The sequence below is a fragment of the Ammospiza caudacuta genome, chromosome 1, assembly GCF_027887145.1.
Source record: "Ammospiza caudacuta isolate bAmmCau1 chromosome 1, bAmmCau1.pri, whole genome shotgun sequence".
In the NCBI taxonomy this organism is placed as follows: Eukaryota; Metazoa; Chordata; class Aves; order Passeriformes; family Passerellidae; genus Ammospiza; species Ammospiza caudacuta.
Window position 1 is genome coordinate 107,947,706 of NC_080593.1, and position 24,691 is coordinate 107,972,396.

At 40.2% G+C, this 24,691-nt stretch overlaps 2 protein-coding genes across 5 annotated transcripts in view; one reads left to right on the forward strand and one right to left on the reverse strand.

Moving 5' to 3' along the window:
- RMC1 (regulator of MON1-CCZ1) lies at window positions 1–16,907 on the forward strand. Of its 3 annotated transcripts, XM_058819916.1 has the most exons (20): window positions 1–231; window positions 2,803–2,879; window positions 4,179–4,263; window positions 4,619–4,675; window positions 5,774–5,860; window positions 7,042–7,182; window positions 8,801–8,904; window positions 9,372–9,461; window positions 10,099–10,204; window positions 11,544–11,655; window positions 12,664–12,708; window positions 13,117–13,170; window positions 13,477–13,605; window positions 13,942–14,048; window positions 14,758–14,877; window positions 15,076–15,153; window positions 15,316–15,420; window positions 15,506–15,574; window positions 15,722–15,947; window positions 16,671–16,907. In XM_058819916.1, the coding sequence occupies exons 1-20, from the start codon at window positions 1–3 to the stop codon at window positions 16,748–16,750; spliced, it is 2,103 nt and encodes a 700-aa protein (XP_058675899.1). In that variant the 3' UTR covers window positions 16,751–16,907. The 3 variants fall into 3 exon arrangements, with proteins under 3 accessions (XP_058675899.1, XP_058675916.1, XP_058675908.1); XM_058819933.1 differs by lacking the exon at window positions 2,803–2,879 and having other exon boundaries at window positions 117–231; XM_058819925.1 differs by lacking the exons at window positions 1–231; window positions 2,803–2,879 and adding an exon at window positions 3,746–3,933.
- Window positions 16,647–24,691, reverse strand: part of NPC1 (NPC intracellular cholesterol transporter 1) — a 26,676-nt gene continuing 18,631 nt past the window's right edge. For both annotated transcript variants that reach the window (XM_058819893.1, XM_058819902.1), the window contains exons 16-25: window positions 24,542–24,682; window positions 23,852–23,941; window positions 23,548–23,738; window positions 22,671–22,786; window positions 21,986–22,115; window positions 21,093–21,293; window positions 20,080–20,311; window positions 18,920–19,033; window positions 18,007–18,169; window positions 16,647–17,388 (exon numbers count right to left, since the gene is read on the reverse strand). In XM_058819893.1, the coding sequence (XP_058675876.1) occupies window positions 17,306–17,388; window positions 18,007–18,169; window positions 18,920–19,033; window positions 20,080–20,311; window positions 21,093–21,293; window positions 21,986–22,115; window positions 22,671–22,786; window positions 23,548–23,738; window positions 23,852–23,941; window positions 24,542–24,682 (1,461 nt within the window). In that variant the 3' untranslated portion in view covers window positions 16,647–17,305. The remainder of the gene's footprint in view (window positions 17,389–18,006; window positions 18,170–18,919; window positions 19,034–20,079; window positions 20,312–21,092; window positions 21,294–21,985; window positions 22,116–22,670; window positions 22,787–23,547; window positions 23,739–23,851; window positions 23,942–24,541; window positions 24,683–24,691) is intronic.

Here is a 24,691-nt window from a genome sequence, read left to right on the forward strand (position 1 = left end):
ATGGCCGCCGCCATGGGCCGCGACCCGCCGGGGCCGGCCGAGGACGAGGCGCCGGGAGCGGCAGCAGCAGGAGGGGCAGCGGGAAGAGAAGGAGGAGGAGAAGAGGGCGAGGGGCGAGCGCGGGGCGGCGCGGAGGCCGGCGGCTGCTACCTGGCGCTGTGCGCGCGGCCCGTGCACTTCGAGAAGGCGAACCCCGTGAACTGCGTGTTCTTCGACGAGGCCAACAAGCAGGTGGGGCGGCGGGGCCGGGCCGGGCCGGAGGCTGCGGGGCAGGGCCGGGGGGTCAGCCCGGCCCGCTGCTGCTCCTCGCCTTGGCTTTGGTTCCTTCCCGTCCCTCGGCCGCCGGGCATGAGCCCGGTTGTTCCCCCTCAGGACCTGTCATCGAGCTAGAGGCGGTAGAATTTTTTTGTTTTTCCTTTACCGATTTATTAGCTTGTATTTCACCTGCCTTACTCTCACTGCCCTAAGGCCTTTCTGGAATTCATCGGAGTCAGCACTTCTCCTTTCTGTTCCAAGTGTCCCCACCTGACTTGCAAACTTTGTCACTTTGCTCTTAGCTTAATTTCCCTGAAATTTTCACGCCCCTTTCAATTCCTGAAATTCAATATATTCATAAAAAAATGAATAGTTACAGCTTTCTTTGTGGCACAGACCCAAGTGGCTGTTTCTTGGCTTTAGTGTTTTTAAGCAGGTTCTCTTTAATATCCATATGGGCTCCTGAGAGTTCAGCTCAGTACAGCTAAAAGATCCACAGGCTGTTATGAGCCTTACACCACAGTGTAATTCCTCTAACTGTTCTTTGACCTCGGCATTCACGGAGTCAGAACCTTCAAGCTCTCTTCCCCATGTAGCTGGCATGTCTTGCCCCATGTGTGGACATGATCAGTGGCATGTTTGGAGAGGGAACAATATTTCTGGGATGTGTTTCTTGCTGTTGCACTCTGTTCAGAATGATTACAGAATCATTTGGGCTGGGAAAGGTCTCTGAGATCATCAAGTCCAGCCTTTCACCGAACACCATCTTGTCAGCTAGACCAGGGCACTGAGTGCCACATCCAGTCTCTCCTTAAACAGCTCCAGGGGTGGTAACTCCACGCCTCCCTGGGCAGAATATTCCCGCGTCTAATCACCCTTTCTGGGAAGAAATTCTTCCTAATGTCCAACCTAACCCTTCCCCAGTACAGCTTAAGGTGATGTTTTCTGGTTCTGTCACTGGTTGCCAGGAGAAGAGGCCAGTGCTCACATGGCTGCAGCCTTTTTCAGGGCGTTGCAGGGAGCAATAAGGTCCCCCCTGAGCCTTCTTTTCCCCAGGCTAAACAAACCCATCTCCCATAGCTGCTCCTTGTAGGACTTGTGCTCCAGACCTTCCCCAGCTCTGCTGCCCTTCTCTGGACATGCTCCAGCACCTCAGTGTGCTTCCTGAATTGAGGGGCCTGGAATTGGACACAGCACTCGAGGTGTGGCCTCGCCACTGCAGGGTACAGGGGGATAATCACTGCCCTGGTCCTGCTGGCCACATATCCATGGTACATTTTATGTATCTTGGTTTCTGGTTTCTTGGCCACCTGGGCACTGCTGGCTCTTGTTCAGTGCTGTCATCTCCAGGTCCTTTTGCACTGGGCCACTTTCCAGATATTTCTTCTTATAAACCATTATCTGTGAGGGCCACTTGAAATACCCTGTCCGGAGACGCTGTATCATAGTGTGGATGTGATACAACTACATAGAAACTGGTTGTTGAGAGCTCACTTGAAAGATTCATGTTTACCAGTGTAAATTTATTTCTCTGTGTTTTCTTGTTATATAAAGTAGTTTGCAGTGTGTCTCTGAATCATTTGTAACCAGCATTTCAATGACAGTTTCCCATGTGAGAGATGTGTCCGTGCAATCTTCTCATCTTGCTGAGATTAAGAGAGGGTTGCCTTCTTTTTCTGTCTCCATAATACTAAAAATAGTTAAACTAAGTATTTATCATTCTAGTAAGGCTGTGAACTTGCTTGCAATTTATAATCTTGATATGTGTATTTCCTGCCTGAGCATAGCAGGCTGGCAGCATGGCTGATAGTACAGAAAAATGTCCCTGTCACCCTGAGCCCCGCTCTGTGTGCCTGGTGCTGCTGCACACACAACAAGTGCCAATAAGGCATTTGCCTTTTCTTTTTCCAAGCTAGGTGTAGTTTGTAACACCATAACTTTTTTTTTTTCCTTTTTTTTTCTTTTTCTTTGGTTATCTTATTCCAGCTCAATATATGTCATATCTCTAGCAGGTTTTGTACATATATATATATGTGAAGCTGGGCTAAAGGAATTCTCAGTTGTAGGGAATATTGGTTGAAGCTCCTTAGGTAAAATCTATTAAAAATCTCTATGAAAATCTGTTACTATTAAACTATTCTATTTAATAACATGTTCTGACAGGATCAGGCTTCTGGGTTGTTGAGTTACATCTCTTCCAGTCCCCAAGCTGAGGTCCTTTTTGTTTTAAACAATGCTCTGATGTCTTAGATACTTTTACAAGGAAAATATAAAAGAAACAAAACCAAGATAAAGATTAATAAATATTTGTATTGATTTAACGTGCCCAGTAGTTCAGAATATGCCTGCAAAACTGTTGCAGTACCATTCAATCTGACAAAGTAAACTTGGAATTCAGATTGTGTCAGTGTGAACTGTTAGATCTGCAGAAGAACAAAAATTGTGTCTAGTAAAAAAAATTAAAAGGTGTGGCTTATAGAAGAGGAAGCAGGTGAAGGTTATGACTTTGAAAGAGTTAAATATATATGTTCAAAACTTTTTCTGCAGGTTTTTGCTGTTCGATCTGGTGGAGCGACAGGGGTTGTTGTTAAAGGTTTGGAGGATAGAAATCCTATTTCCTTCAGGTAAGGCACCTTTATCTTGGGGTAGAATGATGCAATCTTCAAATTATCTGGTGGTTGGTCCTGAACCACTGTAATTCAGGCATAAAACTGACAAGTAATTGTGATCATATTTTGACTTTTTCTTAGATACAGTCTTGCAATTAAGAGGGTAAGCTTCTCCCTCCCTGTGGTCTCTGGGGGAGAAAAAGTAATTAGGCTGACTTCTTTTTTTTAAACAAGTCTTTTACTATAACATGCTGTACATATGAGAGAGTGATTTCTACAGCAGCAATGACATATCCAAGGATACAGTTTAGCAAGTGATGTCTGTGATTCAAGCACAATGTCCAAACCTAGTTGTAGGTTTCTCGTGTTCTGTTCCTTGTTTCATCTGAATGGGCTTCTTCTATGTCTTCTATTTCTTGTGGAAACATTTTTGCAGAATTTGACAACAGTAAACTATTTTATATATGTCTCTGTTAAAAGTTATGGCTCTTTGTATTCTGCTGTGTGCAGATGTAAGGAAGTATTCCTTTATTCCATATCAATCCAAATATGGATGAAGCAATTTGTAATAAAATTTGTTTACTGTGATCTCTTAGATATTGCACAGGGCCTGTCTTGAAAGTTGCTGGGTTTATTTTACTTTTTTATTTGATTACACTTGTCAATCCTGAAGGAGGTGAAAATATTTAGTATACTTCATGCTGTTCCAACTATTTTCATACTTGACTGTCTCTCTCTTTGGCCTGACTTAATAGCACATGCTGGAGAAACTATATATGCCTTATTCATGCCAGTTGTGCTGATGCTTGTTTGGTAAGAATACTTTTAAAATTTATTTTAATGATGTGAAAACAGCCTCAGTCTCTTTTTAACATCAGAAGTTCTTCCAGAGGCTGTATCCTATTGGGAAAGGAAGGAGGCTTGTGTCAACTAGCAGTAGTTTTGGAAGTAATGGAGCAGATTGCAGGATGCTGGTGTCCAGAACTGAGGATGCAGGATTGGATAGTCCCAGAAGTGTTCCAGTTCCACGTCACAGGCCACCAGAGCTGAGCATTTGCAGTGATTTCAGGTGCTAATTTGTGTGAGCTTAGCCATGATTCTGCAATTGATGTGTTCAGGACTTCTGAAGAGTGAGCTGCCATTTTCTGTTCAGTCTGGGTTTTGAATATATTAGTCAGGCAAGAGTAATAATCTGTATTCAATAGCATTTGCATGACCCTTTTTTTTTTCCTCCATCATTGTCTTTTTTATGGTGTATTCTTTACAAAACTATTTTAGATTATATTCCCATAACTTCTTTTTTTTTCTGTATAGGATGGAGGATAAAGGAGAAGTGAAGTGCATCAAATTTTCCTTGGGGAACAAGATTCTGGCTGTGCAGAGAACTTCGAAAAGTGTGGTAAGAAATGTACACCCTGCAGCTAGGGAATTGGAGCTGGAAATCCTCTAGTTCCAGAGTAAACTCTTTGAGACAAATATTCAAGAAGTCTATTGGCTACCGTCAGCTGTAGTGAAAATTCCTCCATCATTCTGAGAGGCTGGTCAGGCAGCATTGTTGTCTTGCTAGTATCATCATTTAAACAAAAAGTATAAGGGGAAGCCAACTCTGGCAAGGGTGAGGTGGAACAGAAGTTTTTCTTCTGTTCTGTTATATATATTGCATCTAAGACAATTGGATAAACAGATATCTATTCTATATATGTATCTTGTCTGTGCTTCATTATTGCTAATCTGCTTAATGGGTGTTTTTGCAGGATTTTTTGAATTTTATTCCAGATAGCCCTCAGCTAGAATATACACAGGAATGTAAGGTGAGTTAAATGTCCCAAGCTTATATGCTTGAGTGAAACTTTGATGTTAGTTAGGCTGGTGACTACAAGAGAACCAACTGAGGTGCTTTTAAAAACACTAACATCAAGGAAATAAGAGATGTCAGCACTACTGTCTATTGAAACTGAGTGAACCAGCAGGTATTAACAATACCAGAAAAAATTTCCTTGTCTTGTGAATGTAATTTTTTCCTAGAGGGGTCAGAAATGCTGTGGGGGCAGCAAATGTCAAGGTTTGATAAGGAGAAGAGACAAAGTGCTGATGATCCTGATGTTTCTGTGCTGCCCACAGAAACAGTGGGCAGTGATTATATTAGTGCCAGATATGTTAATGTGGATGTTCTTTCCTAATATCACTAATCACTAATAGTAAGCTATTACTAGTTTTCTTATTATGTTTGGTATTTTTTAATAATCCTTCTAATTATTGATGATTATTTACCAGAAACAAGGATCATTGTCATTGCTTGATATTTTCCAACTTTTAACTAAAACAAAGTACATTTTCGGGTAATAGAATGCTAAAGTAAATTTTTATACATCTGATTTACACAGATCCTTTTATCCCTGTAGTCTTTAAAGCTGAAACACTGTCTGCTTCATTATTTAGGATTATGAGTTTAAGTAAACCATTCTAGCAAAACCTTTATGGTAATGAAAGTAGTGAAAGGAGTAGATTCTGAGTGAAGTCATGGCAAATTTTTTCATTGAGTTTTTAGTTTCTCTCAGCCTCTCTTCCTGCTTTTCATGTCAGGAACTGGTTGAATTGGCAGTAGAATTTGAAACTGAGGAATTTAGTTTATCTTGGGTGAAAATAAAATTTGATTGTATAATAAACTTGTAAATCTTACATGCTGCCAAAGATCCAGGTCCTACAGTAATTGTGTTCATGTGTAGTTTGGGAATGCATTATAAAAGCAGCTGATGCATGCTGGGTGTCTGGTTGGCCAAAAGTATTAACTCCAGAGATTGGATGCCTAAATTGCCTTTGGTCTTGTGTTCATCATTTAGTAATATTCACTTACCTGAATAGTTAATTTTTCCAAGTAAAAGAGTGTTTGTTTGCTTTTTTGTTAAAAGACAAAGAATGCCAATATTCTGGGATTCTGCTGGACAAGTTCTACAGAAATTGTCTTCATCACAGATCAAGGAATTGAATTCTACCAGGTAATACAAATAACTCCCATAGGACATGCTTAGAGGTGTGAAAATGTAAATTTGTAACATCATATTTGAATTCTTTTGTTGTCGCTGTAACTAAGAAAGAGTGCTGCTAAAAAAGCAATTTTTGCTATTTGGTTTGCAGACTGCAATTTAATTTTTTTTAAAGAAGAATACATTTTTAGGTCAGCGCAAATTTATCATTTACAGGTTTTAAGACGTTGTATAAAGGAGTACTCACCTAAGCTTTGGGAGCTCTAGATTAAGAGATGCTCTTGGCTTGTATGGAAATGAGTATTTAATGTGAAATACCACTTCACACAAAACAAATCAGCATTGGGGAAGATGTGTAAATACTTGAAAGGTGGCAAAGAACTAATAATTGACCAGCTAGTACCCTTCTGCAACTTGGAGCTTTCTCCTGTGTTGACCTCATTGAGTCCCTTTATGTAACATGTAATTTCCTTTGCATGTGTTTTTAAAGATGTCTGATGAATAAATAACTCTTTCTAACATTCATGATGATGGATATTCAAACACTTCCTTAAAAAAACGGTGTGCAATTTTCAATAGTTTCAGTCCTGGAGCTAAGATAGAATGTTTCTCATGGTTACTGTTACTAATAACTAGTACTAAAGAAATTCCTGAAAAAGCAGCATTATTTCATGCTGATTGAGGGGGAGAATATATATTTAGCACCTGAAAGGCTTATGAATGTCAACCCTGCAGGTAAAAGGACTAAATCAAATAAGTGTCTTTTAAAAGAGATATTTAAGCCCTTGAAATGAAGAGAATTAGTTTACATATTTCTTAAAATATAAAAGATTAAGGAGGCTGGGGAGTGAAGGCAGCAAGAATATTGTTAGAAGAACTTTTTAATAAAACTTCACTAGTTGTATCAAGCCAGGTATTTTCTCCACTGTTCACAGAACTTATACCCAGATCTGGATGAGTGGGAAAACACAGCACCTTCAGGCTCATTAGTACTTGATGTGTATTCTTTCTTAGCTACAGTAAATTGGGGGCCTCAGCTGTAATTGTCAGGTTTCTGATTTTTAATTCTAGCACAGTAATCATCTTTACATGTGTCTGTTTCTTGCTTAACATTCCTTTCTCCTGTGCATTAATTGCCATTTATGCTGTTGGAATCCTGGTGGCAATATAATGCTAATATTCTGTGTTTCCAGGTATTGCCAGAGAAACGAAGTTTAAAGCTCCTGAAGAATCAGAGTATTAATGTCAATTGGTACATGTATTGTCCAGAGAGCTCTGTTATCCTTCTTTCAACCACTGTCCTTGGAAATGTCCTGCAGCCATTCTATTTCAAGGTAAAGGGATATGTTCCAAACTTGTCATTGTCATTTTTTCCTAAACTGCTTCTTCATCCAAATATTCTATTGCTTGAATTTCTTCCAAAAGGTGCATGTGTTCACATCCTTGTATGACAATAAGCAAATCTATAATGTAGCTTCTAGGTGATGTCTTAAAATAGGTAATTCACTCTTTCTTACATGCTCTTTGGAAAGATGTGTGTCCAGACAGGGCTGGACAGCTGACCTTGGGAGAAGAAAGAAAAAATTGAGGGTGACTGAATATTTTACAATTTAAATGTCTTTAAAGAATTTTTTTTTTTACTTAAATAGGTATTTATTATTTACTTTTAATGTGAAGATTTGCTCTCTGTAGCAATGTTGATTTTCCTGATATGGAAAAAAATAAGGGCCTTTCTCTTGTGATTATAATTATAACCTCCCAGATATGACTGGATGAAAAAGAGATAAAAAAGGTAGCACTTAAGAAAAAACTGTTGTCCCAAACCAGAGAGGGCTTTGTCTACAGTAGTTTTTTCTTTTGGTGTTTTTTACTGTGGGCAACACTTATTGTTACTGGGAAAATATTTTTTCTTTTTGTCTTGGAAAAAGTGTGCTGTGAAAACCAGAATCTGCTTTCAGTTAATGATGCAGTCAGGTGGTTTTAAAAATTAGGAAAAGAACTGCAGCATTTATCTTGCTCTTGTCAATGGATTAGGAAGATTTCTGTGGCAGTTTAAGGGAGAGATTGAAAAGCATCTTATTCACATGAGTTTCCTGGTCTGTGTTAATCTTGTGTAGGGTCTGTACTGCTTCCTGAAATGATGTTCCCTTAGGTGGCTGGGAGGAACCTACTAGCCTTTCACAGTTTTCTTTTTAACAACTTAGGTTATGGTTCCCTCTCCTTCCCATTTTGTGTCAAGTTGTAGCTTGAAGTGAAATAATTTTTATCTTGTGTTCAGAAGGTCATATTTAAAGATCTCTTGAGAAAAGTCCTGTACTAAAGTAATACTTGAAAATAGAGATCTAGCAAAGGAAGTAGTTCTGTAGTATTCACACTTCACTCTCGAGAATGAATCGGTAAGAATAGGAAGTTAATTTCAATAGAAGCTTTGGAAACTGTGAAAACTTGCTTAAATATGAATTCCATAGAAAAGAGGAAGAGGAAAGCAGAAGCCTTGGGCAGGAGAAGGGATGTGCTCTAAGTAGAAGGCAGGAACTAAAGGAGACTGTGACTGGTAGGAGGTAGTGATATTTTCTCCTTCCCAGGAAGCAGTTATTTAAGAGTTGGAGCATATACTTTTCTGGAAGAGGGAAAGTAAGTTAAGAGAATTTCTGTTTGACATCTCCAGACCAATTGTACTTGGGATTTGCATACAAATTTGCCTTAACTGAATTGAAATAGAAATATTTCTTGTAGCTGAAGTCATAAAATCAAGATGATGAAGCTTCTGAAGTTACAGAGGTGTGTGTTAAGAGTCACTTGGGGGTTTTTGGGGAAAGAAAGCACAAAACCCTTTCGTTTGGGCTGTGACCGTCCTTCGCCTCGTGGGGGCGCTGTGATGCAGCGTTTGGGCAAAGGCGGCTCCTCACTTTCGCTTCAGGTCGTGACAGTTCTTGTTTTGCCTTTTAACAGAGTGGGACCATGGCAAAACTATCAAAATTTGAAATTGAGTTGCCTGCAGCACCCAAGTCATCCAAGCTCAGCCTTTCTGAAAGAGATATTGCTATGGCTACAATGTGCGTATCTCACTTTCTTGGGAGGGTGGGGCAGTGTGGGAATGCTGGAAGAAGGGAAGTACATTACAGTGGTTGCACTTGTTTCTTGTTTTAGCAGTGCTGTTGCTTTAAAGCACTTCAGATACTGCCTTGAACAAAGCATCTAAACAACCCTCTTGGGGCAAGGTGGGGAGGGGCAGCAAATGGAGAAGTCTTACATCACATTGTTCTGGATTACCACAGAAATTTGGAGAATGTTTCATTTCTTCGTTGAAATTTTGGTAGAGGAATCATTCACAGATGCCAGACTTGATAAATGACAATGCATGGCCTATACTCATGCAAGTATTGTTTAATCTTTCACTTTTAATTAAATGATTACCTGACTTAGAGTCAAACATTTTATCCCAGAAGAAAGGACGAGATTACCTAAGAGACTGGTAGAGCTGTTAATTGAAAATAATCCTTTAATCCTGTTGTCCTGTTAGATACGGGCAGCTTTACGTTCTCTATTTGAGGCATCACTCAAGGACTTCCAACAGCACAGGAGCAGAAGTAGTGCTCTATCACTTACCCAGGTAAGAGCAGAATGAAGAATTTTAGTGGCAGTTCACATCTGTGTCAGTGTTGTGCTTTAATCCCAATTGGCAAGTACCACCAGCTGCTCCCCCAAACCCCTGGTGGGAGGGGCAGGAAAATCAGAAAAAGGTAAAACTCATAGGTTGAGATAAAACCAGTTTAATAAGTGAAATAAGGTAAAAAGTAATAGTAGTAGTAATGAAAAGTGCGTGGAGGAGGGAATAAAACCCATGAAAAGCAAGTGACACAGCAACAGTTACCACCCAGCCTGTCCCAAGCCCTGACCTTTGCCTTCTGGCCAACTTCCCCTACTTTATATACCAAGTATGATGTCCTAGGATATGGAATATCCCTTTGGCCAGTTCAGGTCTGCTGTCCTGGCCTTGCTCCCTCCCAGCTTCTTGCACACCTCGCTGGCAGAGCATGGGAAATCAAAAAGTCCTTGGCTTAGAGTAAGCACTGTTTAGCAACAACTAAAACATCAGTATCTTATCAGTGTTATTCTCATACTAAATCCAAAATACAGCACTGTATCAGTTCCTAGGAAGAAAATAAACTGAGTCCCAGCAAAACTAGGACAAAAAGACATCTTATATTGGCTTGTTGACCAGTTCTCATTTCTCTTTGTCTCTATAGAGAGGGCTCCTGTAAGAAGACACATATTTTAAAGCTGAACAGAACTGGGAAGTTTGCACTGAATGTAGTGGATAACTTGGTGGTAGTACATCATCAGGATACTGAGGTCTGATTTATTTATATTGTGTTGTGCCATAACTTTGAGAATTTAGGGGCAGGTTTTAATAACCTAATAATTTAATTTAGAAATAATTTTTCTTTGGGCTTAGCTTGGCTAAAACCCAGAGTATTTGCAGGAACAAAGCCAGAACACTGTAAGAGATTCAAATTTATCCTTCTGTCCTGATGGGCTAACATATAATCAGGGCTGCTGGTAATGCCTGCTTTTTTCTTACACTGCTTTTGCTTCTTGTCAGTTTGTTATGATGCTTTGCTGCTCCACTGTGTAGGCCTTTAAGGTGTTATATAAAGAAGTAGAGTTAAATTGGATACTAAATTATCAATCCTGGGAAACTTACCATATCACAAACATTTGAATGATAATGTTTCTGTGACACAAACATAAGCTCCTTTAGTCTGAAGGCCTGGCTCTCTAAAAACTTGTATGAGCACAAACCTCCTTGTGCATCTGGTAGCACAGTTAAAACTTATCTGTACTCCCAGCAGCAAGGCTTGGTCAGTGGTTAAGCTAAAGTACCACTCTGCTGTTAACTTGGGAAAAGGCTTGGAGTTCTGATATTATCTTCTCTTGGACATCTTCAAGAAGTGGGGCACATTACCTTCTTAGGGGGATGTGAAGGTCCGCCTGAAATGAACGGACTTCCACAGGGGATTAGTTGATGTTTCAGTTATATTTCATGTTAATTCTACACGTTAGCATTTAACCCAGAGCACTTCGTCCCCCATGTTTTGGTCAAACGATAAACATGACTACAGAAACCCAGAAAACATTACTCACCTTGCCTTTGGGAGACACCAGTAATTGAAATTTCACTGGCATTGAAAGCACAACTGCTTTCCCTGGTGGTCCATGCTGGGTTAGAAGTGTTAGTGACTTGAGTTGAACAAGACTGAATGGTTGAAGTGTGAGGATATCAGAGACAGAAGATAGACAGTTTTCCTCAGAGTTTATGCAGTGTCAAAGTCATGTGTTGTGTAAGACAGACTGAGAGAGACTTTTTTTCTAGGGCATGTAGTGACAGTTCTAGGGACCAAAGGGAGATAGATTTAGATGGGATGCAAGGGATGCAGCTTTTCACAGTGAGGGTGGTGAGACCCTGGAACAGGATTCCCCATTGCTGAAATGGTTCAGTTCTAGTTTGGATGGGGCCTTGAGCAGCCTGATCAGTGAAAAATGTCACCAGCCCCAGTATATCCCTTCCAACCCCAACCATTCTATGGTTCTAACAGGGAATACTAGATGGAAATGTGAAAAGCAAACTGAATGCATTCAAATGAGTGGTGATTCACATCCATCAATACTAACTTCCTCTTTTTAATTGCAGACTTCAGTTATATTTGACATCAAGCTGAAGGGAGAATTTGATGGGTCCACAACAATCCATCAGTTTGTACTTCCACCTCGATCAATACAACCCTATCAGATACCTGTAGCAGGTAGAACCACTATGTAATGAATAACCTAAGACTTAGCAAGAGTACTTTAATGTAACAGCTCACAGACAGGAGTGCTTCAGGTTACTAACACTTCAGTTACACATATTGGAGAGGGTGAGGAAGGAAGAAGGTAAGAAGCAATTGAGCAGAAGTTGGTGTTCCAAATGTGTGTGCCAACTACAGAAGAGTTGCTGTTTAAGGTGCACATTTCCTATAGTACTTTGCTTTTACACTTGAAAAGTGTTGGGTGTGGGGAGTTTTTTGGCCATGGCTCTCAAAGCTTGTGGGTGCTCAAAAGCACTTCATGCTTTTCTGGCTTAAGTCAGGACTGTGTGATTTAAGAAGTTGGAGGCTGAGAGAAAATACAAGCTCAGAATCAAGTTTGGGACCAGTTTAATGCTTCAATCAGTGTTAGGACTCAAATGCTTAGATTCTTCTTGCATTACCTTTCTGTTCTCCAGTCCTAGAAGTGTGACAGGTAGTTACACCTCAAGCTGGGGATATAGAAATAGTCTGAGCATAGTTTCACTAGCAGGTGATAAAACAGTGAGGTTGTCTTTGTAGAAGAGAAGGATGCTTCTATATAGAAAGATTGCACATTAAAAGCTCTAACATTTGATAGCAAGTATGATAAATCTGCAGATGGAGATTTGTATTAAATAAAGGCTAGGATCAGAATGTACCAACCACTCTTCCTTTTAAAGAGTATACATTTAAATACAGCAAATGAAATCTGTCTATCTAGAATTACAGTACTAGAGATGGAATATTTCTACACACATTATTTCCCTTGGCTGAGAAACAAAACAGTCATGTTTTGAAGGATTTGTTTGCCTTCTCAGTGTCAGATTTTCTTTGTAGATCTGGCTACACAGAGAAATGGATCTTTCTTTCTGACTACATGCTAGAGTGTTACAATCCATATTTACCTTTTCAGCATAAAACACTTGGTACAGGAGAGCTGCCAGAGTTACTACTCTTCTTCACCTGATGTTCTTTTTTCTGCAGGCCCAGCTTCTGTGACAAGTCAGGCTCCTGTTCCATGTAAACTCTGTATCCTTTAAATCCTTTCAAGAAGTAAGAACCTCATTCTATGTATCAAGCAGGAAAGAAGGTAGCATTTGTTACCTTGGCTCCTTAACAGAGCAGTTCTGGCTGATTTTGCACATGTACCTCAAGACAAAATATGCTTCATAATAGCCTCACAATGCTTTCAGAGAGTTCTAAAAACTGAAGTCTAGTATAATACCACATTTCCTGATTATCTGAGACATGTGTATGTAGTGATTGAATAGGTACACCATAAAATTGAAGATATCATTCCAAGAGCATGGTTCAAAGCCTCAGTAGTGACAGTAAATGAAAGTATGTTAATGGGATCTGCTTCTCTATAGTAATGTAAATTCATGAGAAACAGTTTAGCATCAATGTTAATATAGGTGTTAAAACCTTAACATTTAGATTCTTCTTCTTGGATTGTCTTTCAACCTGATATTATCATTAGTGCAAGTGAAGGTAAGTGGTGAGCTCTTAGACTCTACAATATTCAATATCAGGATGGCGAGTTTACACTTGTAGTGCACAAAGGAGCTTAAAACTGAAGGGACTTACTAGGTACATCTGCTGAGTTGATTGCTCTTGCTAGTGTTAACTGGAGGATTAGCTGTCTCTACTACAACTTTTCAAGGGTAATGCTGCTCTAGCATATGGGCTTAGAAAGGCAAATAAACAATCTCAATGTTTTCATTTAAGGCTGGAAAACTTGTAAGTTTAGGCTGTACTGTACAAGACAATTCATTTTGTTTACTCCTTCAAATCAAGGTTACCTCTGGAGTCTTCAAGTGAAACTTGAACCTGTAGTTAACCTCTTGCTAGATAAAGGAAAACTAATGGATTTCCTTCTCCAAAGAAAAGAATGCAAAATGGTTATCCTGTCTGTATGCTCTCAAAGTAAGTTCAAGTGTGTTTTATGTATCTTGAAGGTACAATACTGCTTATTCATAAATATTCACCCAAGTTAGCTTAGCTGTTCTTAGAGATGAGATCACCTCTGAATCTGCCTTGGTCCTTGGGATGTCATTTGCCTCAACGACCCTCAGTCATTGTTTTGAAGAAATGTAACAGCATGAAAAATTCAACTTTCCCCCCACTTCAATTCAAATACACCTGACATGATTGAAAGTATTTCTTAAAAATTAGATAGAGAATAGAGATCACCTTTTATAAAAGGCAACTTTCAGGTGCCTGGTTATTTCTCCTCATAGTTATTTCTTTTTATCTTTTCAGTGCTCAGTGAGCCAGAGAGAGGATCACTGTCTGTGATTGCAACTGTTTTTGACAAACTGAATAATGAATATAAGAAGTACTTGGAAGCTGAGCAAAGCTATACAATGGTAAACCGTGTTAGCTATAGCAGCTTACAGAGACAGGACAATACTCTTTGCTTTTCAGGTGGTATCAAGGTGAAGGCATGCTCCTTTCTACTTAGGAAATTTGGGCTTACCTCCAAAGGTCCTGACTGCCTGAGTCCCACAAGTAAAAGTCTACTGTGGGAAATGCACTAAGACCCCCACTTGACACTTGTGTGACAGGTGGTGCATAGTTCATCTCCAGAGTGATGAGTTAAAATACTCCAGTGCTTGAAAGCAGAGAGAAGGTAGAAGCTGAAAAAGCAACTCTGAATCAATACCTACTACTTAGGTTTCCAAAGCACTGATTTCACTGCACGCTGTATCATGGCATAACAGGCAGTCCTGATATATCTCAGTTACTTCTGTTAAAGTACCAAATTCAACACTAACTCAGAGTACAGTCACATACTCAAAACTCTTCTAAGCCTGAGGGCCTGTCTCAGTGTAGTTAGATTCATCTCCTGGCTTTGAGGTATAAGAGCAGGTTTAAAAGATGTTTTAAATTTAATATGAAATCCCCACTGAACAAGATGCATCTGATATAACATGACCACAGATATGAATTTCCTTGTTAACACAACAAGTTTGTAGTTGTGTTTGAATCAGAAAACAATCTGTACAATTGAGACTGACTCAGAACTGTACTACACTACAGTTTGTTTTTTTTTTTAAGACCTCTTTTTCCTCCTAGGTGGTAGAAACAGGCCTGAGTAGAAGTAATCCACTCCTGAAACGACCTGTCCGCACCCAAGCAGTTATTGACCAGTCTGATATGTACACACATGTTTTATCTGTTTTTACAGAGAAGAAGGTAAGTTAATTTTAAGGACTAATGAAATGAATTTAAGGGCTAATTTGGCAGCAGTCTCAGATCAGCCAATGTAAGTTGATGGCTTGAAACTGGCTGCAGGAAGCTTTGTCAGGATTAGAGTATTTTGATGCCTGTTTTTGTGGGGTTATTAACAGAGAAGCCATGCAAATTCCACTTAACATTTGCTTCTTTGTCCAGGAAGCACCTCACAAGTTCACTATAGCTGTATTGATGGAATACATTCGCTCTCTCAACCAGTTCCAGATTGCAGTTCAGGTAAATCACTTATGTGCTAAGTACATTGCCCCATTCCATGAAATTACATGCAGTTTTAGTCTAGTCTTGTTCACATGTGTAAGTTGTATACAATATTGTCTTGTAGATTGTAAAAACACATATAGAGACATGCCTTTGATTGTCTTCCTCCTACATTCACAGCACTACTTGTATGAGCTGGTCATCAAAACCCTTGTTCAACACAACTTGTTCTACATGCTCCATCAGTTTCTGCAGTACCATGTGCTCAGTGACTCAAAGCCCTTGGTACGTAAGACAAGTAGCTCCAATAAGCTAGTGAGAGAGGTGGGAAGTCTTCAGAATTTTAAGGTTATTTCTTCTTTTGCCCTAGGCTTGTCTCTTACTGTCCCTGGAAAGCATTTACCCTCCTGCACATCAGCTCTCGCTGGACATGTTAAAAGTAAGCATTTCTGACTCTAATAACTCCCTGTCACATGTGGGTTAGACTGGTCAAACAGCTTCCCTGACCAGGCTTGAAGTCATTAACTAGCATCCATCATTTCCATGCATTAGAAGCAGTGTCTTACAGCTGTGCTTGACTTCACAGAGACTTTCCACAGCAAATGATGAAATAGTGGAAGTTCTGTTGTCCAAACACCAAGTTTTGGCTGCCTTGAGATTCATCAGGGGTATTGGAGGACACGACAGCATTTCAGCCCGCAAATTCCTCGATGCAGCGAAACAAGCAGAGGATGAGATGCTTTTCTACACCATATTCCGCTTCTTTGAACAAAGAAACCAGCGGTTACGGGGAAACCCCAGCTTCACACCAGGTAAGGGAGAAGCAGTCTCCCTTAGAAACTCAGGTGTGCAATCCAGTTGAGCCTGTATTAGATGATAAAACTCTTGGCATAGTTTAGCCTATATTTTATACTCACCTTTAAGCACAATTCCAAATTAACTTGTCTTACTCCTTTGTCTACTGCACCCAGGAGTAAAGAGGCTGAACTAAACATAAACTTGCAGATGAACCTGTTTGACTTGCATTTGCTCTCACTGCTTAGGTTAGCAGTTAGAGCCATTATCTCCAATTTGTGCATTCTTCTGAAGTCAGCAACCAGGCTGGGAAACCTTTGAGTTCACTTGTCTATTTCCACTAGTTACAAAAATTCAAGGCCTGTTTTATGCTACAGTTCTTTCTTTAAAAGCCAAGCAAAACTCCTTGCACCAGCAACGTTTGTAACCACCAGACATTCTGTAGGTGCAGAATCCCACCCCACACTCTTGCATCTTGACAGTAAAGGGCTCTCATGGCTGTGAATCTGCTGGTTAGATCCATGAACTAGATCAAACCTCTGCTTCACCTCAAGAATACCAGTCATAGGACTGGAAATACCTCAGTATTCCAATGCTTTCTGTTTGTTCAACTCTGGTACTCAAACACATTCAAGATAAGAATTAGTACCGATAAATGAAGGTAAGTGAAACTACACAATCTTGGTTCTTGGTTTGTGAGTTGGAAAGTGAACATGGAACTTTTATTTTGTCGCCTGTAGGTGAGCACTGTGAAGAACATGTCACCTTCTTCAAACAAGTTTTTGGAGAACACGCTCTTATGAAACCCACAACATTCTGAAAGACTCTTCAACTGAAATGTATAAACTTAATTTATTGCATTTAAGTAGATTTTTGAACTACAAAATGGCTATTTTATAATAAAGTATATACAAGACATTTTGGCAAATAGTACTAAAAATATTACAACTTGTGATGGCTTCCCCCTAAAAATAGAGACAAAAATTGCATTGACCTGCATTTAAAATTAGTGTCAGTGGTTTAGCAGTCCATTCTCATACACATCACCTTAATTTCATTGACAAAATGCTATTCAACTCTCACTACAGCTGGTTTAGGTTTCTGAAGGAAAAAGATGCAACCTCTTGAAAACAGAAGTGTTTTAGTAATCTTATTAACGCATCTAGTTTTATAATACTGTTACTTGAGCCACACTTAGCATTTCCTGAGTTTAAAGCTATATCCAAAGCTGCAGCTGGTATCTTCTAGTTGAATCTGTGCAGGAGTCAAGTCTGTGGTGGTTACAGTGTGATAGTCATAGAACATTGCTGCGCTTCAGTTCTTAGGAGTTGGGCCGAAGCCACAGTTCAGGCAGTCCACTGAACACTGTTAAAAACTAGAAGTAGAGGAGTCTCTCCCGCTCTGTACCTCTGGTCCTCTCCTGGGCAGCACGAGTTTTAGCTTTATTGACTGATGGGCCTGAGTGAGAGAACACATTTCAGCTGATCAGTCCTCAGGAAGCATGCATGATCTGACTGTCTAGGGCCAGCTTAACAGTCAGAAACCTGCTTCTGCTCAGCTGCTAATAGCTGCCAGCCTCAACAAAGGCAGTAGGAGATGAATCCCCATCAGTCTTAAGCCTATTAAAGGTAGACTTAAACTGAGCCTTATTTAAGGGCTACACTATACACATGCATTATCAAATTCAACAGGACAGTGCTTGGACCACCCTCACTGAAAGGCAAGATTGTTTCTGCAAATGCAGGAACAGTGACCCACAGGAGGTTTGCTGCTTCCACCCACCATCCTGTCCCCAGGTTGAAACATGCTGCTCTGTGGGACAGCAGGCACCTTCACAAAGCACAGCAAAGTGCAACCACTTGGGCCAGGCAGTGCTTGCTTCAGTTCAGCAAGCCCACAGCAGTGAGCCTGCAGTGCCACCAGTCAGCCTCTGCTTTCCAAAGGACAGGCCACTTGGATGAGAAAGACACATTCAAGTGCTGCTTTTCATCTCTGCAAACCTTTCCATGTCATGGAAAGTCCGCAGACAGCTATTTTTGTTTGAAGTGTGGTATAGAGCAGACTGTCACATCTTACCTATGTAACTAAGCAGAACTGGAAGAAATATCAGTCCATGTGTTGCTCCCAGCACAACCATAGCTAGATACATCCTGAAGTAGAATATCTTGAAGATTTGAGATTTGGAAAAAGCCAATACTACAATTCCTCCAAATTTGGTCAGCGTGATACCACTGAACACCTGGCAATAAAAAAGTGATAAATAGGAGTTTAGATAATCCATTTCTTTCAAGTATTTAGCATTTAGTAACATTTCTGCATAATCTAAGGCTCCTATATGCAGTATACTTCCTGCCCTGCCAGTCTAGAACCAAATCAAGATGCACTCAGGAGACGAGTTCATCTTTTTGGTCCCACAGGACAGGCTCAGTATGATTAAAAATCCACTCTGATCTGTGCAGCCACCTAATTAATTTTTGCTTCAGGCAGATACAAGTGAAAACCATTACTTAACTCACATTCCAGTTAAGTTCTGTACCTGGGTGTGGTACACACATCACAAGAACTGTCCATTCCAACCCCATACATGTCACTTAGTCTAAGACAAGTGACATGATAGTACTGCCTAAACACCAAGTCCTGCTTGTTCTCTACAAGCTCCAACTACATCCCATATTCACAATCACCTTTCCTAGTCACCTCTGACTATCTGGAAGGGAAACACTTGAATTTTAATGGGACAATCTGAGGTTTATCCAAACTACTAGTTCAGCTAAAGCACTTTGCTCTCTTCTACTATTAGGTAGTAGTAACATCAGATTAACCCCTATTACTAGTAGAAGCCTGTGTTGACCTTAAGAGCTTTAAGCATTACAAAAAGAAAAAGCAAGGCCATCTTTATGACTTAAGACTGTCACCTATAACATTTCTTAAAATAGTAAGGCTGTTACTTGGCTACTTGTTTTCCTCTCCCCAGCCAGCAGATACTCACTGAGCTGCCCATGTGAGACAGAGCTTCTTCTGCACGCTCCACTCTACTGCCCTTGGTACTGATGGTGAACGCTCTTGTCACATGACTGCAGAATTCCACAGCGATTCCACAGCTCTGGAGAGTCAAAGGAAATGTGAAAACTTCAGTTAGATCAGCACTTTGATAGCAAGGTCTCTACTCAGAATTCTGGATGGGCTAGAAAGATTCCTAGCAGCAGTCATCACTCCCCACAGTTAAAGTACCATGGGAAGGTACAAACTTAGTGTTGCTTCGCAGAGGCTGTTTGTTGCAGGTGTTTACCACACAGTGTTTTACCACCAGTCATTACTAACAGGCAATCAAACAGGAAGTGGAACATGAGGTTGTTTCAGAGGTCAAGTTTCCTGAGGTTGCAGCAAGCTGGCTTTGATGCACATAGTGAACATTGAACATGAGAATCAGTTTATAACTATTAGCTGCAATAATATTGCTTTAGAACAACACTGAATATACATCCTGATTTGATACCATGACAATTCAGCTGATCAGTCATTTGCAACACTAACTGAACACTTGGCTAATCTTAGCCTTATCTAGTAGATAGACTTCCTTTAATACACATCTAATTGTAACATGGGCCAACAGTTTACACTAGCCCTCAGACCAGCCAAAAACCTCTAGAGAAGACAGTAAGGCCAGAGCAACCAGTAGCTGCTTGCTGGAGCTAGTTCTGGAGTGCTTTACCAAGGCTTTCTGCCCAGATAATTCCATCCACTTATGCAGGAACAATACTGGTGCTAGCACATCCCAGATCTACTCTGTAGAACATAAATACAGCAGACAAACCTATGCATCCTCCCCTTCAGCACGAGCCACCTCTGTTGATGTGGAGCAGCACCTAGCCTAGACAGCAGCAATGCAGCTGTTGCTGCAAAACAAGAGTGACCTCCACCAGATGCAGTATAGGTTCAGTTCACCTGCTGTATCTTATTAGTGCTAGGACTAGTTCTCAAAATAAACTTGTTTTCTCTTCTTCTAGAGGTGTTAAATAGTTCCACTACTGTGCAAAGGCCTGCCAAAGTTCAGTAGCAGAATACTGCTCAGTATCACAAGTATATATGTAGCACACAGAACTGTTCAAAACTTGGAAACAGAAGCAAAGAGAGGTCTTGTTGACTTACCATGACAAGATTTACTAATGAAACTGCATTCAAGCTGATGCCCCAGAGCCACATCACTCCAAACATGTTGACAATTATCATAGCAATAGTTATTGAAACCACAACAGCAGCCCATACTTCAAAGCCAAGAAGCACAGTTGTCACCAGAAATATTGATCCCAAAGAGATGCAGAGGTTAAAGATAGCATCGTGCACAATTGTCAGGTATTGTTCATAGAAGACATAAAACACACTGCAGAAAAAACAGAGGTTGTCATTAGCCATCTTCCCTTTGATATGCTAATATTAGATTAGCGTCAGTGCTAAGGATAAAGTAGTTCCCCCACCCCCCCACAGAAATCACCAACAGAAACTGGCTTCCTTGCATCAGTGGAGTGTCATGTAACAGCATTTTGTAGGAGTTAACTCCTCACTAACACTTCAAATAAAGATCACTGTCTCAAAGTCAGTGTAATTCCCATATTTCAACATAAGCAGCTACAGTAGATAGCAGAAGGCAGGTGCTCAGATCCCTTTAGGTATCTACAGGAGTTACTGCAGACAGACCATAAGTGCAGGTAGGATTCTTTGATGCAGAGATCAGTATTTCAGATGCACAGCTATCAATTCCAACTCAATTTCAGTGTGGTACTCCTATACTTGACATTTCTGTTGCATTTGCTTTAGATTTAAATAACTTATCTGAAGTCAATACATTCACATCACAGCTTGCCATTACCCATGTCAACATATCTGCTTATGTTTGAACTATTAAACCCTAGTATGAAAACTAGGAAATGCCCCAAAATGAGTCATATCTACATTTGTAGTGAAGGATTTAAATTAATTATCATTTACAGTAGAAAGAGGCCATGTATGGATACAAATTATATCTTCCTAGTTTTACTAGAAATCCCCAAGTCTCTGCATTACCTTCTGTTAGACAAAACTCAGGTTTTTAATATGTTATTAGCCAGCACCTTTTCTGTGTTGCTCAAGTATTTGTCACCAAGGCAAGAAAGATCTAACCATACCTGTAAGGAAACACGCGGTAGTTCTTCTCTTTGATGCCCATGGTTTCAGTGATATTGTCTGCTATAATCCGAGCTTTCCTCATAGCATCAATATAATCAGATGATGTTTTCAGTACAGTATGGTAAGTCATAAAATAAGTGGCTCCAACCTCAGTTTTGTTGTTTATAAAGTTGACAGCAGAGTTATATGCAGCATGTCCTCTATAAAAACAGTTATCAGATGCCAGCACCATTCAAATTTATTAGCTTTTATAACAAATAATCTTATGGAATGGTTTGAGTTGGAAGGAAGCATAAGATCATCTAGCTATCTGCACCTCTGCCATGAGTAGGAACACTATCTGCTAGACTACAGCTGCTCACATCCCATCCCACCTCATCTTGAACACTTCCAGGGACGGGCACAGCTTCTCTGGGCAATCTGTTCCAGTGCCTCACCACCCTCAGAGGAAAGAATTTCTTCCTCACATCTATTTTAAACCTACCCTCTTTCATTTTAAAGCCATGCCTCCTTGTTTATCACTACACCCCCTTGTAAAAAGTCTCTCTCCAGCTCTCTTGTATATGTCCTTTAGAGAGCTAACAGCTGGTAGTTGTTTCTAGCAGTTTCTAAAACTAAAAAAGCTTCAGAGCACAATGCATTTCAAGATTGCACAGGATATTCTAGAACAGACTGACCATAGATATTGTCTCTCTTTGTACAGGGGAAAGCTGCTGTTCCATTTAGTTGATGATGCATTTGGGTTTTTTTCAGAAAACAGTACAGAACTCGTGAGATGTCAATGTTTGTATGGCTTTTAGGAGGACATTAGCCATCAAACCTCCAGACAAAAGCCAGAGCAAATATCTCTAACACATTGGTCTAAGCAGGGTCCATAGAATAAAGCTCTTACCCTTTGCCACATTTAGGATTAGGGTTGTCTGATAGGAACATTGGCAAAAAGGTCATGAAGTCTTCACCCTGTGGTCTCTGCTTGCCTTCTTGAGTCAGTGGTCGACAACGAGTGCAGGATGGATCGCTGACTGAAGAAATACAGGAAGGAGGTCACCTACAGGGACAAGTATTCTTTTTCCTAACACTAGGAACTTCTGACTGCATTACTACAGGATGCAATTCCATAAAAAGCATTTTTACTGATGAACTAACTGATCCATCCTGAAATTCCATGTAAGATTTGTAGTCCTTAATTTGATTTATTGCTACTAAGGCAAGGGCTGTCAGAGAATTCTTACTTGTGCACTTATCTCCATTAGATCCGATGAGAACTACACCCAGCTGAAGGACCTGAACAAAAGCAGAGCACCAAGTTTGTGTACTCTAAGAAGGCCAACAGAAGGATCAGAATTTTTACAGCAAGTTACACTGGCTGTCTAGGTAGGCTGTTTTCAGTCTGCAGCATTCCAGTAGCATATTTAAGCTCACTCAAACAGCAGTTCAAATAAATTAAGAGGATAACTCAAGAGGTTCCTACTTACAGTAAGAAAAGGTATTCACTTGACTCATACCATGAGGAAATGTTTTGGCTGTGAAACTTATAAACCAAGCTAATTCGGTAGCAACAAGATGGATGCCAATACCTGAAGCATTGCAAAACTGTCCAGTGGCATTGTAGACTCTGCAACAGGACGACTGTGGCTTCACCCAGTCAAAGTAGTCATCAATCCAGGATGATGGGGCATAGCCTATCCTTGTGCTAATAAAAATAACACAACATATCCATCATCAGTAATTTTATGTTTAATTCCAAAATATATCACTTGATCTCTCCAGTACCAATTTATGCCATGTCAACTCATTCTTGTCAAATCTACTCAGCTCTTTATATAGTCCCATGCTCCAGTACCCCATCCAAGAGCCATAATGCTCAGGTAGCTCAGAACACTGCAGCCAGAAAACAGCAGGAACTTTTTCACTGCATCTTGTTCTGCTGCCAAGCTCAGCTTTCCATTCCCCTGCCCTCTCTGTTGTCTCAGTTTTCAAGCAAAGCTCCTCCTTCAGTTAGGCTGAAATGAACTACAGTGGAAAGAATTGGGTAAAGACTTCCTTGAGTTGTTAGCTGCAAATAAAATTCCTGCTTAGCCTCCCTAGGCTAGCCTAGTTTATTCACCAGGCTTAGAAGCTGAGCATACAGCCATTTTCCAGATCATCATAACCCTGCTGAGAGGTTTTCACAAGTTATTCTTACTATCATTCCAAGATTCCTTGAAGGATCAAGCCCCTTTTCCAAACCCAAGTACATCAATGTATCCCATCAGTCCACACAGGTTTTATCCTCACTCTAGAAGACTGTCACAGCTGCTTCCAACCCCCTTCCCTCCCAAACCCACAATACAAAGCAAATAAAATAAAATGTCAGTTTACAACCAGCAGCTGAGCCTGAGTAAATCAGGAGGACACACTGCTCTGCTACACCTCTTCCATGCAACTATGCAGAAACAAGCATGAAGGACTTACTAGCTACCAATTTCTGCAGCATTGAAGACTTGCTGAACAAGTGAATCGTTATTACATCCCGTTCCACCACACACCATGTTCTGCCCTTCCAAAGTGGTGTAGTTGTGTCCTTCTTCTAGGACAAAGTAGACAGGGGGACCCGCATGCAGGTACTGGCTGATGTGGCTGAAGTAATCTATTACATAGGAGTCCTTCAAGGGAAAGTTTTGAGTTACCATTACGGAATGTTGAGGTAGCACAACAAGGTATCAAGGTTTCAATTCAGCCACAAACTGCTGAACAGTGACACGATCATAAGACTTACATCTGGCATTGAGAGAGACTGATCCAGCCCAATCTCTACATTGTGCATAACTGCTGCACTGAATGACAGGATACCCACAAACACTGCTATCTGCAAAAAAGGCAAATCCATGGACGTGAGAACTGCACGGAAACAACAGGCAACAGGAGTAATTTGTTAAGCTAATAGGAGCCATGCAAAGAGGCTCTAGTTTAAATATGCTACCCAGGCTTAATACAACAGTGGTAGCACAACATAGCTACAGAGTCCCTTTGGGACTGTAAGGAAATTTATTCCTAGAAATCATCAGTGAAGGTTACAAACACCTTCTGTAAATAAACATAGTAACTTTAAACTGAATCATAGATTCATCAACAACACTCTGGATTAATGCAGTGTAGAAGACAATACATGCTGGTTTTTTTACATAGGCTAAAGTAATTTGATTGATTGCAATGCAACTCTTAAACTGGGGCTTTAGACAATCCACAATCAAGCCTCTATTTACTGAAATACTTTTGCAGTTACAAAGGCTTACTTCTATTCTTATACCAAGAACCAAAAAACTAGAAGCTTCATTTGTTTCACTGTATTGAAGACTTTTCTTCTCTATTTAGGCCTTCAAGCTCACTGCTCTTTTGCTCAAGTTTAGATGACTGCTTACATGAAATAGATTATACATACTACTATTGGGAAATAGATTATACATACTACTATTGGTCTCATCCAATCCTTAAGCAGATATGGAGAAAACAGATTTTTGAAGAACAGAAATAACATGCTCTCAGAACGCTGGACTCCGCTCATTTCTTCACTGCTTTTGATGCAACACAGAATATCCAGTCTGTTACTCTGAAAACA